This window comes from Alosa sapidissima, chromosome 19, assembly GCF_018492685.1.
Source record: "Alosa sapidissima isolate fAloSap1 chromosome 19, fAloSap1.pri, whole genome shotgun sequence".
Lineage (NCBI taxonomy): Eukaryota > Metazoa > Chordata > Actinopteri > Clupeiformes > Clupeidae > Alosa > Alosa sapidissima.
The window spans coordinates 27,483,293-27,503,292 of NC_055975.1; the positions used below are offsets into that span (position 1 = coordinate 27,483,293).

The 20,000-nt window shown below is 43.9% G+C and overlaps 1 protein-coding gene across 3 annotated transcripts in view; it reads right to left on the reverse strand.

Moving 5' to 3' along the window:
* Positions 1-17,177, reverse strand: part of LOC121693018 (neurexin-3b-beta-like) — a 39,174-nt gene extending 21,997 nt beyond the window's left edge. For all 3 annotated transcript variants that reach the window (XM_042072153.1, XM_042072148.1, XM_042072152.1), the window contains exons 1-2: positions 17,092-17,177; positions 15,774-16,069 (exon numbers count right to left, since the gene is read on the reverse strand). In XM_042072153.1, coding sequence (XP_041928087.1) covers positions 15,774-16,069; positions 17,092-17,155 — 360 coding nt within the window. In that variant the 5' untranslated portion in view covers positions 17,156-17,177. The remainder of the gene's footprint in view (positions 1-15,773; positions 16,070-17,091) is intronic.
* Positions 17,178-20,000: the final 2,823 nt, after the last annotated feature.

Below are 20,000 nucleotides of genomic sequence, written 5' to 3' on the forward strand. Positions count from 1 at the left end.
CATCCTGAAAGGTGCTTTTCTGGCATATATTAAAACCACAGCCCATCACTCTGTTATTCTTCACAGTCTTTACAGAGCAAGGCTTTTTTTTTCTCTCTCTCTCTCTTCTCTCTTTCTCTCTCTCTCTCTCTTCTCTCTTTCACTCTCTCTCTCGCCCGACACTTTTGAGCAAATAAAAAAGTGGCACAAATAACTACTTGAAAAGTAGACCTCACTTTGGCCCTTTCAGCACTACCGACGCTAACAAATTGGATGCACTCTGCCTATGGTGACACGAGCACAGTGTTATGGCACAGATTTCTTAAGTCCTGCCGAAGTCAATAGCAGCCGGTGTCTCCTAAGGTTAGCAGCGTCTGCACACCCCTTGGCCGCCGTGACTCATGGGTACCTAGTGAAATGTATCAGTCCTCGACACCCAGCGCGGCTTTTCCGCACTCCTCTCCCACCACATAATTGGATTTGGAACGCGACTCCTGAGAAATATTACCCCCTCTGACTGCTGGAGGAGCCAACTGCTGACACCCATCGGATTCCTTTCCCCTCGCTGTTCCCTTGCATTCACACAACGCTTTTTAAAGTGTTGCTTTCTTATATGTGTCCCCTCTGAACTAGAGTTAACCTATGACATAAGACAACTTGATACCATTATGGACGCTATCTAATGGTTTCAGCTGAAGAGGTTCCGGTGCCATTTTGGGGGTTTTATGTCTTTAAAAATGTTAATGAGGACACAGTTATGGCTGCCAGAGGGACAGCTGACCTTTATGTTGGAATGCGACATTGAAAGGAGTTTTTTCAGACAGTTCCAGTTTCAGACAGTTCTGACATCCTATCAAAGACACAATTGATGAGGTTTGGAGCAAAATATATGCGATACCACACCTCATTAGAGAAACATATTGATTTCAAGCACAAATAACTGACATCATTATATGAAGTTATATGATAAAGTATAATAAATTTGCACATGATAAAATATATCTGTATATCTAATGTATCTATGTATGTATCTTTCTATGTAATTTGTATCTGTTTTAAAGTTTGGCATTACAGGGTTGCACTTGTAAGGCTTTAAATGTATACACGGACCAAAACAAAGCCACCTTTACGATAAGGCTTTTTCTTCTGCGGAATCTTCTGCGAGGTATATATATGAGGCCTCAAGCCTCTCTCAACACATGTCACAATGTTCCTGCCACCTCCACAATGGGGAGAATCAATCTGATTTGGGCACGGCATAATGGAATCTTAATTAGATATTGACGTTTCAGTGAAGTGATTACAGCCAAAAGTGTATCTGAGGAAGAGTCTGGAGAGGTGTGGATCCAGGAGCTCTGAGTATCAGGTGAAATGAAACACAACCATTTGTGATTTAAACAACCTTTGTGTCGTCTAATCTACAATGACACCTTTCAAGTTTGTCGCTAAAAAAAAAAAAAAAAAAAAAAAAAAACACAGCTGCAGATCACTCCTGTGAACTTAAGATATATGGCCACTCCTCAGTTTTAAGTGGTCAGTAAATTCACAAGGTATCATTTTTACCGCCTGTGATGAAACCCTGTATGAGAGAGCAGTGTCACAGCCGTCAATCGTGTCTGTATCGTGTCTGTGACATTGTCGGGCTGTGAGTACACTCTACACATCAGCGATACTGAGCTGAGGGAGTGGCAGTGAGCTCATCTTCATCATCTGATGTCCTCCATGGCATTTGAATCTGAAACACTTCTAGTCCCATGATCCCATGATCACATACAGGAAATTATGCCTTCTTTAACACATTTGCAGGTGCTATCTTAAGTGTAGCAAAAAAGTTTGAGAAAGGTGTTGGAAAGTAATTGTGCTTATGTGATTATAAGTCATGATCATGTATCTCTTCTGGTTTTAATATCCATGACTTTTTCAGTATATAAATATTTAAGAGAATATTTTCAGACTGTTTTGTTAACTGTTGCCTGTTGTTGTTTTTGTCGATGTTTTCACAAATATCTGTAGAAAAGACAACTATACGCTTCTTCTTCAGAGCCATCAGAGCATAGGATTTTGAGGGACTGCCTCTAAATCTGTACTCAGACACAAAAACATAAACAATTCACATGTCCCCCATTGCTTGTCGCCTCAAAAGCTGCAATTAATTTAACTTTGTCACACAGCATTTCACAACTTTGTCCTGTAATTGCAGCAAGTTGCTTAATTCCACTAATATTTTAGGGTCTCTTGTATCTATATATCACTGCTTGTCTTTACCTGTCTAAACACAAAATAACTTTTCCTCTGTCGCACGCACTATTTGTTTATCCAGCACCTGCTTTGCAAATAACGATGTCCACAGACAAGGTAGAATATGTTGCATGATTTTATGAAAGTAAAATGTATTGTAATGTAATGTAATGTATTGCGACATCAGATGCAAGTCAAATTTGTCGTTTCTCATGTCTCATTCCATCGAACTACAGATCCGCTACCCGATCCGGCAAACTTACATAGTGCTGTTATAGCCGATAGAGGGCCGCTAAGCGAATGCAGAAAGTGTCGTTTACCCTGTTAGTCCATGGGCCAGGACCTAAAAAATCACATATCGGTATCACCTGAGGTGGAAAAATTTACCAATGATTTTTGTAATCCTCCATGCCTGAGGGACATTATTTGGTATGATAACCCTCTCTAAGTGGTAGCTTAGTTGTATTTTTCATAGCTTTTATACCTGCACACAGTGAATTATACAATACAAGCCTATGTACAGATGTGGGTGCCTCAAAGTCTGGAGGAAGGTGGGACATGTCTTAATCCATGTTATATCACATCTAGATGACATAGGCTTGTAGAAAATATAAAATTTAGATGGATGATTTAGTTTTTCATTAATGATGCAGGCTAAATTAAATAAAATGTACACATTTTCGCCTATATAATACATTAATATATACATGCAAAAGGATGGAAAAGGGTGAATCAAGTCCAAACTCATGTTTTGTGACATCTAGAGAGCATGGGCTCTTAGAAAATATATAGATTAAATGGCTGAAAGGCATGTTTGGCTTTGATAGAGACCATAATGTCTTGGCTGCAAAAATAAACAACTTTAGGCTACAGTGGAATTTATGTGGATGTGCTCAAACGTTTGAAGACAAGATTAATGAGGACTCAAAAATATGTTTTTTAATCTTCATCACTATCATTATATTCATCCAGACTGGCATTTATGTTCTCCTCATCCTCCTCTTCCTCCATCTGATTGCTACAAGTTTGTAACCTACACAATTCCGTGCACTTTAATTAGTTTGAAAGGCAGGAGCAGTCAGGAAGTTTGCAGGTCCGTACACATTTGCAGGCCAAGTTAGTTTCATCTTTGTCTATGTCTGAATCTTCCTTTGTGTACGCCCTGTAGCAGGATCTATGGTAATGGCCTTCTGCTGCTACTAAGTCACGACTGGCTATGGATAGTACTCTTTTGTCACCTTTCCTGACGGCTGCTCTTCTGATTTTGTCATCAGCTCTTAACTCTGTGCATTTTGTTAGACTCTCGTTGTGTTGATACTCAAATAAATGACAAATAAAGCTTCTATTCTATTCTATTCTTTTGTCCTTTGATCTTTCAAATACTTGCTACATTTGTCACAAAATACAGGTGCTGGTCATATAATTAGAATATCATGAAAAAGTTGATTTATTTCAGTAATTCCGTTCAAAAAAGTGAAACTTGTATAATATATACATTTATTCCACACATGATATTTTTCAAGTGTTTATTTCTTTTAATTTTGATGATTATAACTGACAACTAATGAAAACCCCAAATTCAGTATCTCAGAAAATTAGAATATTGTGAAAAGGTTCAATATTGAAGACACCTGGTGCACACTCTAATCAGCTAATTAACTCAAAACACCTGCAAAGGCATTTAAAGGGACACCAGGCAACATTTTCGTGTTAATTAATCACCTTCGTAAGTCGGTATATGGTTAAATGACTCATTATGGGGCGAATGAAGGCTCTCTCGCCCGCCCCTACTGCCTGTAGGAAGAATATCCCACTTGCAAGTTCGGTGTATCCTACCCGCCGACCGAAGCAGGATCAGTTTACAGCACAGAGGCAGGCTAACGAAATGCTAGAGATTGTTGCAAACGTGTGTATAATGGCAGAGCCAGCGAAGAAGCAGCGAAACCCCTTGACGGAAGACGCAAAGAAAAGGAAAAGAGCTTTAAACCAAGCGAGTTTCGTAGAGAAAAAGCATCAGGCTTGCCTGGTGTCCCTTTAAATGGTCTCTCAGTCTAGTTCTGTAGGCTAGGCTAGGAAGACTGCTGACTTGGCAGTTGTCCAAAAGACGACCATTGACACCTTGCACAAGGAGGGCAAGACACAAAAGGTCATTGCTAAAGAGGCTGGCTGTTCACAGAGCTCTGTGTCCAAGACCCATTAAAAAATGTGGGGGAGATTCACAAAGAGTGGACTGCAGCTGGAGTCAGTGCTTCAAGAACTACCACGCACAGACGTATGCAAGACATGGGTTTCAGCTGTCGCATTCCTTGTGTCAAGCCACTGCAGCCACTGCACTCTTGAACAAGAGACAGCATCAGAAGCGTCTCGCCTGGGCTAAAGACAAAAAGGACTGGACTGCTGCTAAGTGGTCCAAAGTTATGTTCTCTGATGAAAGTAAATTTTGCATTTCCTTTGGAAATCAAGGTCCCAGAGTCTGGAGGAAGAGAGAAGAGGCACAGAATCCACGTCGCTTGAAGTCCAGTGTAAAGTTTCCACAGTTAGTGATGGTTTGGGGTGCCATGTCATCTGCTGGTGTCGGTCCATTGTGTTTTCTGAGGTCCAAGGTCAACGCAGCCGTCTACTAGGAAGTTTTAGAGCACTTCATGCTTGCTTCATGCTGACCAGCTTTATGGAGATGCAGATTTCATTTTCCAACAGGACTTGGTACCTGCACACAGTGCCAAAGCTACCAGTACCTGGTTTAAGGACCATGGTATCTTAATTGGCCAGCAAACTCGTCTGACCTTAACCCCATAGAAAATCTATGGGGTATTGTGAAGAGGAAGATGTGATACGCCATACCCAACAATGCAGAAGAGCTGAAGGCCACTATCAGAGCAACCTGGGCTCTCATAACACCTGAGCAGTACCACAGACTGATCGACTCCATGCCATGCCGCATTGTAATTCAGGCAAAATTAGCCCCAACTAAGTATTGAGTGCTGTATGCTCATACTTTTCATGTTCATATTTTTCAGTTGGCCAACATTTCTAAAAAAAACTTTTGCAAGGATCTTGTCAAGCAGTTTCTTCATAGTAAAGATGCTACAGCATTTTCTGTGATACAATATGGATGGTATTCTACTCTCAGGGAGACCTTTAGCAAGATCAAGGATGGGCGATAGGCTCTTATTTCAGCTGCTCTCAGTAGTGTGTTCCATGACTTTATGTTCATACAGTAGGTGGCACAAGGTTTATCATCTGAACAATGTATTAAACTCTCCTCCTGAATACCACTACTTCTGCCATGCTTTTCTATTCTGGGATGTACAACAATTTGAAAGCAACAGAGATATATCAGGAATGATGTGCTAAAATGAGGCCTTTTCCTACTCAGCAACAGTGTGTGTGACTATGTGTGAGACAGAGGGAATATATGAAGTGTGTGTGTGTGTGTGTGTGTGTGTGTGTGTGTGTGTGTGTGTGTGTGTGTGTGTGTGTGTGTGTGTGAGTGAGTGAGTGAGTGAGAGAGAGAGAGTGTGTGTGTATGTGAGGGAGAGAACATGCTTATGTATGTTAAGTATGTTTGTGTGTATGTGAGGAAGAGAGAGAGAGTGAGAGTGCAGTGGCTTGACTGCATCATCAGTATTCTGCCACTCAAAATTCCCAATTCAAATACAGTAAATTCAGTTAGCCTACCAACTGAAACTGCTCTCTCACACATAGGCTTCATCTCTGTATATTGTTTTTTGTCCTTTTGTTCACACATAAATTGGGGAAGTCTACAGTTTACAGCAGACATCATTGCTTGATAATGATGTTAGTACCTTACTTGGGCCGGTTGGGTTATTATACATATAGTCTTTCACAAGTAGCCTAGTCATTGGTCATATCCTTACTCATTCTCACACATCTGAATCATAACACAAATAAAAATAAACAGGACTCACCTTGTAATCTGTTTTTGACACTACAACAGCCATTTTTGTTCTGTAGCCTAACTAAACTGCTCCCATCCACATACTGGCCCTGTGGCCCAGCAAACACCAACACCAGTGTTGCCAGATTGGGTTTAGTGATTTCCGCCCAATCACGCTCAAAAACCCGCCCTCTTCAGCAAAAAACCGCCCAAACAACGATTTTGTTATAGAGACCCATTCAACTCAATATTTTAGTTTGCCCGCCTAAAGCTTATTTCCCTCCGCCCGTCAAAGTCAAAAGAAGCCCAATCAATCTGGCAACACTGACCAACACACTCTAAAGTTGTACTGTAGAATGTTCAGAAAATAAATCTAGTTCTAGACAAATTGAAAAAACAGAATTTAGGCCTAATAGTTATGCAAGATCTACATGCATTCTCTTTAGAATTGAAATATCATGGCATGTCCGATCATTATAGTTCTGGTATCATTAAGGAAAACAGATTAATTACCCTAAAATATATTTTTCTGAGAAGTCTATATATTCTAGATGTTACATTACATTACATTACATTACATTTGGCTGACGCTTTTTAACCAAAGCGACTAACAACATGGTAAACAGTAAGTTTTAGAACAATTCTCACAATTTTAGGACAGTTTAAAAAAACATTAGAGTACAGTAAGAATAAGTGCGTCGGTGAGTGCTGTTTTTAACAGTTACTTGTCAGTTTGAAACGGCTGGTGAGTGCTAGGATCAGTAAGACTTGTTGTAAGTGTTGCTATGAGAGCAGATGTTCTCTAAAGAGCTGGGTCTTCAGGAGTTTTTTGAAAGTGGAAAAGGATGTCCCTGCCCTTGTAGGAACTGGCAGTGTGTTCCACCAACGAGGAACAACAGATGAGAAAAGTTTGGATTGGCTTGAGCGTACCGGTGGAAGAGCTAGACGTCGTTCGTCAGAGGAGCGCAGCGGTCTGGAGGTAGTGTAAGTCTGTATGAGGGCATTCAAGTAGGTGGGAGCAGAACCGGAGACTACTTTGTAGGCAAGCGTTAGAGACTTGAATTTGATGCGGGCCGCCATAGGTAGCCAGTGTAGCTGGATGTGATATAATGTGCATTGAGACATCTCCCAACTTCCCCCATACCACTATACCTTAGGCCTACTTCTGTAATGTATTTTGCATTACATTGAAATGCATTGATTTTCAATGGACAGCTATTAGTTATGGGTCTAAAATAGCTGTGTAAAGTGTATTCAGCTATCTAACCCATATATTTTCTAAAAGCCCATACTCTCTAGATGTGATATAGCAAGAGTTTGGATTTGACCCACCCACTTTTAGTCTTTTGTCTCTATCTAATCCTATATTATAAAGGTGAAAAAGTGTATGACTGATACATTTTAGCCTATGTAATTTATGGAAAGCTAAATTATCCATTTAAACTGTATATTTTCTAAAAGCCTATGCCATCTACATATGATATAACATAGATTAAGACATATCGCATCATCCCACACACTTGCATACACCTATACCTACACATAGGCATGTATTCTGAATTGTACTGGGTATGGGTATAAAAGCCAGTAAAAATACAACTACGCTACCACTTAGAAAAGGTTATCATACCAAAACATATCTCTCAGACATAGAGGATTATGAAAATCATTGCTAGATTTTGCCACCTTTGGTGATACCAACTTCTGCTCTGGCCCATGGACTATGTTATGAGTTGATGAACCACTGAAACGATTTTGGAAACATTATTTTAAGGTACAAAAAACTCTTTGGTGTTGCTTTAAGTTTAGTCCTGGGTCTACTCTGGGGAAAGAGTCATTAGGTAGGCCACCCAGGAGCTGCTTTCTCTGCAAGCAGAGCATCTCCCTATCCCCACCACCTTGATACACTCTCGCTCTTCATTAAGCGTGAGAAAGAAAAGATGCAATCCCATTTAGACAAACAGATAGACAAGTAAGTAAGTGAAAAGATAAATAAACAAACACAAATCATTTATAGATAGATATATACATATATACAAACTCCCCTTTCCATGCAACGTTTGGAATCATAGCTTTACAATGAAAACATTTGCTGTGACAGGCAGCTTGTTTACAGATCTTGTTTGCACAAATTAGGACTGGAGAGCAAACATGTCCTGTCGGCTTGTTGACCTAACGTTTCGCCTGCGCCTTAATGAGAATCCTCCTGCCGATTCCGCTAAACTGTCCAGCAATCTGTCCATTGAGCGGGCAGGAGAGAGAGAGAGGGCGGCACTCGCCTCAGAAAGACGCGCTTAATCCCCATCTCCAAAGCAGAGCTCAGGCATCAGCTGCGACCCGCAAACAAAACACCACCAACAGACACCTCAGTCTTCCTCGCCGGCTTAGTTTATCAAGTCAAGTCAAGTCGGCTTTTATTGTCAATTTCTTTACATGCACTGGTCATACAAAGAATTGAAATTTCGTTTCTTACTTTCCCATGCAGACATAGACATGCTTTAAATACAGACATAGACATACTATGGACATAGCCATAGACAATAAACATTAAATTAAAGTGCAAGACTGAAATATAGAACATGTATGTATCAAAATAGAAGTCCAAAATTATGCAATGCTGCTTCAGTATTGGGCTCTCTGAGGTAAAGCGATAGCAAATGATGCAAGATCATGACGATCATCATGAAATGGCATTCATGCGAATGTTGCTCAAAAACGTATTATTATTATGATCAAGGCTTTTGATTTCACCTGATGTGATTTGTGATCTTCTACTGTGAATATGTTTATGTGGGCTGTAATGGAATGACAGGCTGCTCAATATTTATCAATGGTTTGTGCTGAGTGGTTGGTGGTGTATCCCAAGGGGGGAAGCAAAACGAATCACATGCTGTGATTCGACAGCGTGAAGAGGACACTTGCTGCTATCAACACCCGTAAGGCAACAGGTCCAGACAACATCCCAGGTCGTGCGCTGAAGGACTGCGCAGGGGAGCTTAAGGATGTCTTCACAGACATCTTTAACACTTCCCTGAAGCAAGCCATCGTCCCATCATGTTTCAAAGCTGCCACCATCATACCTGTGCCGAAGAAAACTGCTCCATCCTGCTTCAATGACTACCGCCCTGTGGCACTGACACCCATCATCATGAAGTGCTTTGAGCGGCTTGTCATGTCACATATCAAATCCATTCTCCCCCCTACCCTGGACCCCTTCCAGTTTGCATACCGAGCCAAGCGGTCTACAGAGGATGCAATCTGCTCTGCCCTCCACCCAGCCCTCACCCACCTGGAAAAAAGAGACTCATATGTGATATTGCTGTTTATAGACTTCAGTTCTGCATTCAACACCATATGAACAACTCAACAACTCATCTGCAAACTTGACAAACTGGGACTCAGTACCTACCTCTGCAACTGGCTACTGGACTTCCTCTGTCAGAGGCCTCAAGTAGTACGTGTTGGCAACAATACCTCAAGCAGCATCACACTGAGCACAGGGGCCCCCCAAGGCTGCGTGCTCAGTCCGCTGCTCTTCACCCTGCTGACGCATGACTGCACTGCAACCTACAGCAACAATCACATAGTGAAATTTGCTGACGACACAACTCTGGTGGGTCTCATCACCAAGGGCGACGAGACTCAATACAGGTTGGAGGTCGACCATCTGACCACGTGGTGCAGGGACAACAACCTCCTGCTGAACGTCAGCAAGACCAAAGAGATTGTTGTTGACTTCCGGAGAGGTCACACCCAACACCTGCCACTGACCATCGACGGTGCTGTGGTGGAGAGAGCGAGCAGCACCAAATTCCTGGGGGTGCACATCAGCGAAGACCTCTCCTGGACCACCAACACTGCATCACTGGCGAAGAGAGCTCAGCGCCGCCTGTACTTCCTGCGGAAACTCAGGCGAGCAAGTGCTCCACCAGCCATCATGACCACATTCTACCGAGGCACCATTGAGAGCATCCTCTCCAGCTGTATCGCTGTGTGGGGCGGAAGATGCACTGAATACAACAGGAAAGCCCTGCAGCGCATAGTGAACACAGCTGGAAGGATTATTGGTGCTTCACTCCCCTCTCTGAAGGACATTTACACCACCCACCTCACCCGCAAGGCGACCAAAATTGTGAGTGATGCAAGTCACCCCGCTAACAATCTGTTTGATCCACTGCCCTCTGGGAAGAGGTACAGAAGCCTGCGCTCCCGCGCTACCAGACTCACCAACAGCTTCATACACCAAGCTGTAAGGATGCTGAACTCTCTCCCTCCTCTCCCCCCTCCACCCTCAGCTACATAACATCCTGGACATTGGACCCACAATGGCCGCCTGCACTACTCCACTTGCACACTTGCACACTTGTACACTTTAGAACTTGTTGTTGTTGTCCTGAAAACACAACACTTCTGCTGCTCTTACATAACTTGCACCACTATGCCACTTTCTTTCTTACTTACACAGAACTACCCAAGCCTTTTATTGACCTGACTTTGCACTAGTATTTTATTGACTGTCTATGCACAATTTCAACCACATTTTCCTGCTGCTCTTATTTTTTTCATTATTATATGTGCCCTCTTATTTACTTATTTACTTACTTTTTTGTTTACTTGAATGTTATGTTTGTCTGTGGACTTAAATTGGTAAAATATGTCTTGTCTTCACCGTGGGATAGTGAGAAACGTAATTTCGATCTCTTTGTATGTCTGGAACATGTGAAGAAATTGACAATAAAGCTGACTTTGACTTTTTGACTGTGTTCCAGGGCCGCACAGGTGCAGGTGTGCAGAGTGAGCTTCTTGTTAGGCTTCTGCGTTTGGGCCCTACACCCCTCTGCTCTCACACACACACACACACACACACACACATACACACACAAACACACACACACACACACACACACACACACACACACACAAACACACACACACACACACAAACACACACAAACACACACACACACACACACACACACACACACACGTGCCTTCTGGGGTACACAGCAGGTTTGCTGCTCACCAGTTTATAGTTTGCATACGCTTTGTATAGAGTGCAGACCTAAATGCTGCGCTTGGCCGAGCGGCGATGGATTTAACGAGGATATCCAGCCCCCGCCCGGCCCCCGCCCCCCGGCTCACGGGAGGCTACTGGTCTCGACGAGAGCACCACGGGAAGAAAACAAGACTTAATGGGCAGCTACCGTATGCTCCTCCACAACTCCTGAGGGCCTGTAATGCTACCTGGAACTTATCTAGCCGCTTCACCTCTGACAGACACCACCGGAGAGAGTCAAAAGTCACGGTGGAAACACACACACACACACACACACACACACACACACACACACACACACACACACACACACACACAGGTCTCCACAGCTGTCAACAGCTGTCATGACACTGAAAGACTAGACGATCTGACACAAGAAACCAGTGAAACCCAAAATAGCAAAAAAAGAGTTCAAACCAGCAGTGACGCAGCGTGCCTTAGTTATACCATACACGTTCAAACCAGCAGTGACGCAGCGTGCCTTAGTTATACCATACACGTTCAAACCAGCAGTGACGCAGCGTGCCTTAGTTATACCATACACGTTCAAACCAGCAGTGACGCAGCGTGCCTTAGTTATACCATACACGTTCAAACCAGCAGTGACGCAGCGTGCCTTAGTTATACCATACACGTTCAAACCAGGGCATCTAAATGGAGGAAGCCCTTTACCAGCAGAGTGCAATAAGAGCACACAGTACACATGTCCTGTATTTGTGAGGACACACAGAGTGTGTGTGTGTGTGTGTGTGTGTGTGTGTGTGTGTGTGTGTGTGTGTGTGTGTGTGTGTGTGTGTGTGTGTGTGAGTGTGTCATACAAGCTGCAGAAAGAGTAATGGCTTTAATATCCAGCCAGTCCAAACACTCTGTTCTGCCCTACTGACTATACGCAATGACCAGCGTAATTATATTTGCCATATCACATCCTCTTTTATGGTCAGGGCTTGTTAAAGTTAGTTTGGAGAGCTGTTGGGGTTTCTGTCAGGCGGATTGATTTGAGTTGTCCTTCAAATGTTTTTGTGTGTACTGTAAATCATGGTGTCATGCTCAAACTACTATAATTGAAGTCGCGCACACACACACACACACACACAAACACACACACACACACACACACACGCACACATGCATACACACACACACACACACACACACACACACACACAAACACATGCACACACAGACACACAAACACACTTACACAAACACACACATAGAGCAGAGCAAAATATTTCAGCATCGACTTCATTCAAATGACACTCCCAAACATACAGTCTGAGCCCTACTTAGTCTGTCTGTGGGGGAGAATTCCTTATTTTGAATATGACTATCATTTTACACCTGGCTGCCAGTGCCATTGCATTGCTCAATATTACATCAGCATATATCAAAATCAGGAAGGCAGATTCTAAATTCCAACAAATAACTCCTGTAGCTAAGTTGGTAGAGGATGTTACTAATATTAGCAGTAACATTCATAGGGCTGTCTTGCTGATGGCACCTGGGGAATGTTCATTCTATGTAATTAATGCAAAGTCTATGCAAAGTGCACTGTCTGTTTAATGGCAGGTAGTATGTACATAAACAATGTAGTAGCTATTGATATAGATATTAATGTCTGACTATGATTCATCATATTTTCATTTTTGTCAGGGGAATCTACTATTTCTTTGCGTATTTCTTGTATATTTCATGTCTTGGGAGTGGAATATGTTCTGGGTAAACTGGATAAGTAAGTGCGGTTTGCGCAGCTTTGATGTGAAAACACCACCTGCCACGGAGGTCCCTGGCGTGTCTCCTCTGACTCATTACGAGTGCGAGTCAGGGAGGTGTCGCGCTGCTCTCCAGAAGCCATGTCCTCGTTTATTCAGCGAGGCTACGGGGAATCTGGGACGAGCTAGTGAGCGAGCTAGCGAGGGAGGGAGCGGGAGGGCGAGGGAGTGAGCGAGGGAGTGAGCGAGGGAGTGAGAGAGTGAGCGAGGGAGTGAGGGAGGGAGTGAGCGAGCGAGGGAGGGAGTGAGGGAGCGAGGGAGAGAGGGAGTGAGCGGGCGAAGGAGGGAGTGTGCGAGGGAGCGAGGCAGCGAGGGAGGGAGTGAGCGAGGGAGCGAGGCAGCGAGGGAGGGAGTGAGCGAGGGAGCGAGGCAGCGAGGGGGTGGGGGAGCGCTGGATATTTGCGGTGTGGGGACGGACTGCTCCAGAAGCAGAGCGGTGATGATGAAGAGCTCTAGGCTCACGCTGGAGCTGCTGTCTGCTGTCTGCATACTGCATGAACAGGAAGCTTGACGAGCCTCATTCACAGCAGTGTTTGCGTGTGTGCGTGCGTGCGTGGGTGCGTGGGTGCGCGTGTATTTTGTTTATTATTCATTTAGGGCAGCCGTAGTCTACTGGTTAGGGCTTCAGGCTTGTAACCAAAGGGCTGCCGGTTTGATCCCTGACCAGTAGGAAAAATGTGGGCGGGGGATGTGCTCCCTCATGCCCACATCCATGGCTGAAGTGCCCTTGAGCAAGGCACCTAACCTCTCACTGCTCCTCGAGCGTCGCTGTAACAGGCAGCTCACTTCTCCGGATTAGTGTGTGCTTCACCTCACTGTGTGTTCACTGTGTGCTCTGTGTGTTTCACTAATTCACGGATTGGGATAAATGCAGAGACCAAATTTCCCTCACGGGATTAAAAGAGTATCTATACTGAATTTATCAAAGCATTCTTGGCCCGCACTTGGATAGAATATCTTTAATTTTAGTACAGTATGCATTAGACATATACATTATGAATGTTCTAATATTAATGCTCTGTTTGCATTAGACTACACAACGTTTACATTCTGTAGGCCTCCATAAATCTGTAGGGATTTTCACAGATGTACTGCATGTACAAAACATTGTAATGATCAACTCCAGAACTTCATAAGTATATATGAGTTGGCTGGGTGTGTGCTCGACCAGGTCTAAAACAGGCGAGGATTTGTCTGGGTCTACAAGCGGAGTAGACCTGAGTGGTTCTAGACAGAAAGCAGACCTGACAGAATATAGAAGAAGCGTATTCTCCATCTCAAACTGGTGTGTGGTTAGTGAGATTCCCCCTTCACTGTAAGCCACTTTGAGTGCCTTGATACAGTGCTATAAAAATGCAGGTTGTTGTTGTTGTTGATAGCATATTACAATGCTATGGATGTTGATAGATTTAAATGGGTGAAGTTGAACAAGTGGCTCTTGGTGTCGATGTGGTTGTGGTGATGCATGTGGAGGTGACTACGTGTCCAGACAGGTGTTGAGGTTGGTGTTGATGTGGTTGTGGTGATGTAGGTGACTACGTGCCCAGACAGGTGTTGAGGTTGGTGTTGATGTGGTTGTGGTGATGTAGGTGACTACGTGTCCAGACAGGTGTTGAAATTGGTGTTGATTTGGTGATCTATGTGTAGGTAACTATGTGTCCAGACAGGTGTGGAGGTTGGTGTTGATTTGGTGATCTATGTGTAGGTGACTATGTGTCCAGACAGGTGTTGAGGTTGGTGTTGATGTGGTTGTGGTGGTGTATGTGGAGGTGACTACGTGTCCAGACAGGTGTGGAGGTTGAAGGTGTAGTAAATGAGTGGACGAGGGTGGAGACCAAGATGGTGAGGAGTGAGGGTGTAGAGGCCAGGATGGATTTGGATCTAATGGGACTTAAAGGTTGTATCAGCGATAGCGGGGATAGGTCACTTCTGTTGATGTTCAGACAAAACAGAGAGCTACTCCCTCCCCCTCCCTCCCGTGCAATTAAAACTCTCCTAAGCGCGCATCTCATCGGTTATTGGTTGAAACACTTTATTTTGCTTTTGAGTGGGTTGCCAACCCTTGTTGGTAGCAATTGTTTTTGTGTACAGATCTCGGAGCCTAGGGTGCCTACAGAGACGCGTTTTTTTGATGGCCTGCTTATGGGGCAGACAGCTAGCAGATTGTTAGGAAAGCTAGCAGATTGTTAGGAAAGATTTGGGCCAGAAATCGCTGATACAACCTTTATGTGTGAGTGTTATCTGACAACAGAGTGTGGGTCTTCAATAACGCTCCATTCTGGAGTCAACTTGACAAGCACTCATTGCCCTCAAACAGCACGGTTTGACTGCAGGTGCATCAGTGGGTGCTGAGGTGGTCAGGTGTTTTAGAGGGGCCTACCTGTATGGTGGGGGGACAGGTGTTTTAGAGGGGCCTACCTGTATAGTGGGGAACAGGTGTTTTAGAGGGGCCTACCTGTATGGTCGGGGACAGGTGTTTTAGAGGGGCCTACCTGTATAGTGGGGAACAGGTGTTTTAGAGGGGCCTACCTGTATGGTCGGGGGACAGGTGTTTTAGAGGGGCCTACCTGTAGAGTGGGGGGACAGGTGTTTTAGAGGGGCCTACCTGTATAGTGGGGAACAGGTGTTTTAGAGGGGCCTACCTGTATGGTCGGGGGACAGGTGTTTTAGAGGGGCCTACCTGTAGAGTGGGGGGACAGGTGTTTTAGAGGGGCCTACCTGTATAGTGGGGAACAGGTGTTTTAGAGGGGCCTACCTGTATGGTGGGGGGACAGGTGTTTTAGAGGGGCCTACCTGTATGGTGGGGGACAGGTGTTTTAGAGGGGCCTACCTGTATGGTGGGGGGTGAGCGAGGCTTCCTCGTGGTGGTGGTGGACATGGTGGTGGTGGTCTCGATGAAGGTGGTGGACATCTCGGGTGGGAGGGCGGTGGTGCGTGTCCCCCCGGTGTCCCCCACCAGGCGCACGCTGCCGTTGATGCGGATGTTGGGGTTCCCCTGGGCGGCCATGTTGAGCACCTTCAGGCCGTTGTAGTAGAGCCCCGAGAGCTGGCCCTGGAAGGGCCGTCTGCGGTCAGAGCCACCGATCGTGATGGTGGCCTGGGTGTTAAAGATTGTTAGCTGCCGGCCTACAAAGATAAATAGGAATGAAAGTGATTACAGACATCACCGTCTGTCCAGATTAACACATTTTCTCAACCCCTGAGACATGGACTATGGTATGAAACTGCATTTCATGATCAAGAACCTTTACATTTGTTGAGAAAAAAAACCCTCAAAATTTCAGGTCATGTAAAATCATAACGGTAAATACAGTCTGTGGCTGTTCTCGTGCTGCAAGATGGAAACATAAAGAGGTAGCAGAGAATAAGTTTGGCAGTTCAAGTATAGGTTTAATGGCCGCATACGTTTTTGAGGAGGTTTTGTCCCCCGGTTAGTGAGCAAACACTCCCTCAAAAGGTTTCCAGACATTCTTTATGTCATATACGGGCCATAAATAGCTTACCAGCAGTTCTTTAAGGTTATGTCATTTTCCATGAGGTAAGCACTTTAAAACCGTACGCAATGACCTTAGAATGGAACACATAAAATCTAATTGGAGGAAAACAAGGGCTGTAAAGCAGAATGATCACTATGTAAAATAATATTGCAGGCATATAAAAATGCATGAAGTCACGCACAAGGCCGCTCCACTCTCCTCTCCCCACTCCACAAGTTGGCATTTTAAGAGTGTTAAAGGGACTTTATGATGCACTTATAGAATGAGCATTAATATCATTTGAATTGCCTTTTGTGTATATTGAAAAACCATGCAGCATAAACACTATGCCAATGCATTATTTTTAAATCACTTAAAATTAGTTTCAGGAACAGTCTGGCACAATATTGGTTTAATTTGTTTAATGCAATGAGTACAATGTCCCTTTAACATGCATGCTTTGAGTTACATACTCCTCTGTAATTATGCTGATATCAAAAATAATTTGACAATGAATGATTTCTAACATACAGACGTGTGGTGATATATAACACACATCTTTGTATGTGAGAAGTTTATAAGAATTTATCAAGCTTTTAGAATGGAAGTTAACATTGTAAACATAAATGCACAACAAACACAATGAAGCGACATATTTAAACAAATATTTACCTTTTTCTTGTAGCCACTCCTCTACATTTCTCTGCATTTTGAACGGGATTTTCTTATTTACCATTTGCAGCCGTTCGTTATCGCTGTTCCCTTTAAAGTTTAAAACACAATTTATTCAGTGTACTCCCAACCATCAAATATATCTATTGATTAAATCTATTTATTGTATTTAGGTAATTCATTTATGCTTGTTTATAACACAGATGAATTATAAATGCCACTTTTAAAACATGTTTACAATTATGTTAAAGTGTTTACGTTATATGGGTACTATTATATCAGGTTTATATCTTGCTCATAGATTCCTGAACTATAAAATAAATCCAAAAGTGTAGAGAAGTTACTGATCTTTAACTGGCTGTTTATTATAAGTATTACTAATCGATTGAAAACAAATGGGGGGAAAAAGCTCTATGGACAGCATCGTCTTTCAGCCTATTCCAAATACACGCACACACACACACACACACACACACACACACACACAATAGGGTGACAATATAGTTCATATCTCATAAATGCAGGATATCTTGTATATGAAACATTTAACACCTCTGGGATGGGACAGTGTGTCTGTTTACAAGAGACTCCTAGAGTGGTTTTATGAACCACGGGATACTGGAGTAGACCTGTAGGGCTGTCAGCGCGCTACTGAGTGTCATTACTGTCACGTGCGCTGCCAAGACACTGCGGTTCTAACAAAGGGGGGGGGGGGGGGGGGGGTCAGATTTCAGGGCACTGGGAAGGTTGATTATTATGCTACCCCCTCAGCACTAGAAAAAACAAAAACAACTACCATGCTTTTCTTCTACTGCGCCTTGAGGGGTGACCCGCTGCCAACTCCCTAACGTTGAGTTGATTCAAACACCCTCTGAGCAGCATTGCAACAGCAACAAGCAATCTAATCTCATCTACGGGACGCCACGCAGGAAAAAGAGAGTGTCATTTCACCTTGTTACAGATGTTTCTTAAAACATGTTTTACATAATGCTTTTCTACAGAAGGGTTACTTAAAGCAGCACTATGCAAGTTCTGGTTTAGCAAGCTAGCTACCCAAAAGGCATGCACAATCTTCAAAAACACGCACAAAAAAACACCTTATAGAGCCTTATTGCCAGAAGCTTGCTAACATACTAACTGATGTCTTTCGACAATACAGAAAGCAATATCACAAATATTTTTTATTACCGTATATATGAAAAACACAGAGCAACAGAAGAGTTTATCTTGGATGGCTGGTGGGAATGACACAAGCTTTTTTTTCGTCCGTCTCCGCGACCATATGACAATAAAGTTGAATCTAATCTAATCTAATCTAATCTAAACATATAAAACCAAGAAGAATCTGACGATGATCCAAATTAGTTGTCTCATAAAATCACGCATCAAAAAGTGACACATTCTTGCATATCTTGAATTTCCCCTTGGGGGTCAATAAAGTATCTATCTATCTATCTCTTTATATGGTGTAGCTTTAAATAGGACTATTGGTGAATATTGTTGTAGTCCTCTTAGTCTGTCCACCCTTGCCCTTACACTAGCAGCATGTTGACCCTGTCCCAGTTGACCTACGGGAAGAGGCCATGTGTGATTGCCATAATGCGGACAGCGGCTCTGGTCAGTGTGTACAGTGGGACATGTGCTCGGCTGTTGGTCGGTTCGTCCAGATCGGTCAGACGAGCGAGGGCATGGCGGAACAGAGCGGCACAGAGCAAGTGGGGTGGAAAGAACGAACGAACGAACAGGCAAGCTGTTGGACGTTTAAGGGGTCAGTGAGTGTGGCTGCCCCAGGGCACAAACCTCCCAGCGTGACACCCACACACTCACACTCACACACACACACACTCGCACACGCACAAGCACACACACACAGACACTCGCACACGCACACACACATACACACACACACATAGATACACACACACACACACACACACACACACACACACACACACACACACACACACACACGCACACACGCACACACGCACAAACATACATGCACACATACAGTACACACACACACACACACACACACACACACACACACACACACACACACGCACACGCACACGCACACGCACACACACACTCGCACACGCACACACACACACACAGATACACACACACACACACATAGATACGCACACACACACACACAAACACACGCACACACACACGCACAAACATACATGCACACACACACACACACACACACACACACACACACACACACACACACACACACACACACACACACACGCACAAACATACATGCACACAAACACACACACACACCATGGGTCCCGCTGGTCTCTGACAGCCTGCCTGTGGCCAGTGCAATCCATCACAAGAGTGCAGGCTGCCAACTCTCACTACGGCAGCCCACACTGACCAAAAAGCACCCAGTTCACTTTGTGAAAGTAACATTATTTTGCAAAACATCTGTTCACCAAGGTGGTTAAGTGATGTAACTACATTCCAAGAAAGCTCCTAAAAAAGTGAGCTGTTCTGTTTTTTTTTCTTCCCAGATATTATTATGAGTAGAAATGTTATGTAAGACACATTACTGAATAGTCTATGTTAAGGCATCGGTTTCCTTGCACCAAAAGTGCTGGAAGGCAGCGACGGCATCTGGATGAGACAGTTTGGCAGCTCCCTTGTGCTTTGATCACCCCTGGGAGAGGGCATGGCACCCTCCGTCAGGCTGCAGACGATATGAATAACCCTTTGAAATGGGAACATCTCAGGAGGAGATCCTTCACCATCTCCGCTGCATGCACTTACCGAGGGAGATGAGGAGCATGATAGCCTACTTAGTGGCATTAGATTGTACAAGCCTATTGGGAGTGTGAGTGGCTTGCACTGTGGTCTGAAGTGAAATAATAGGGTCTAGTTTGGGCCTTCAT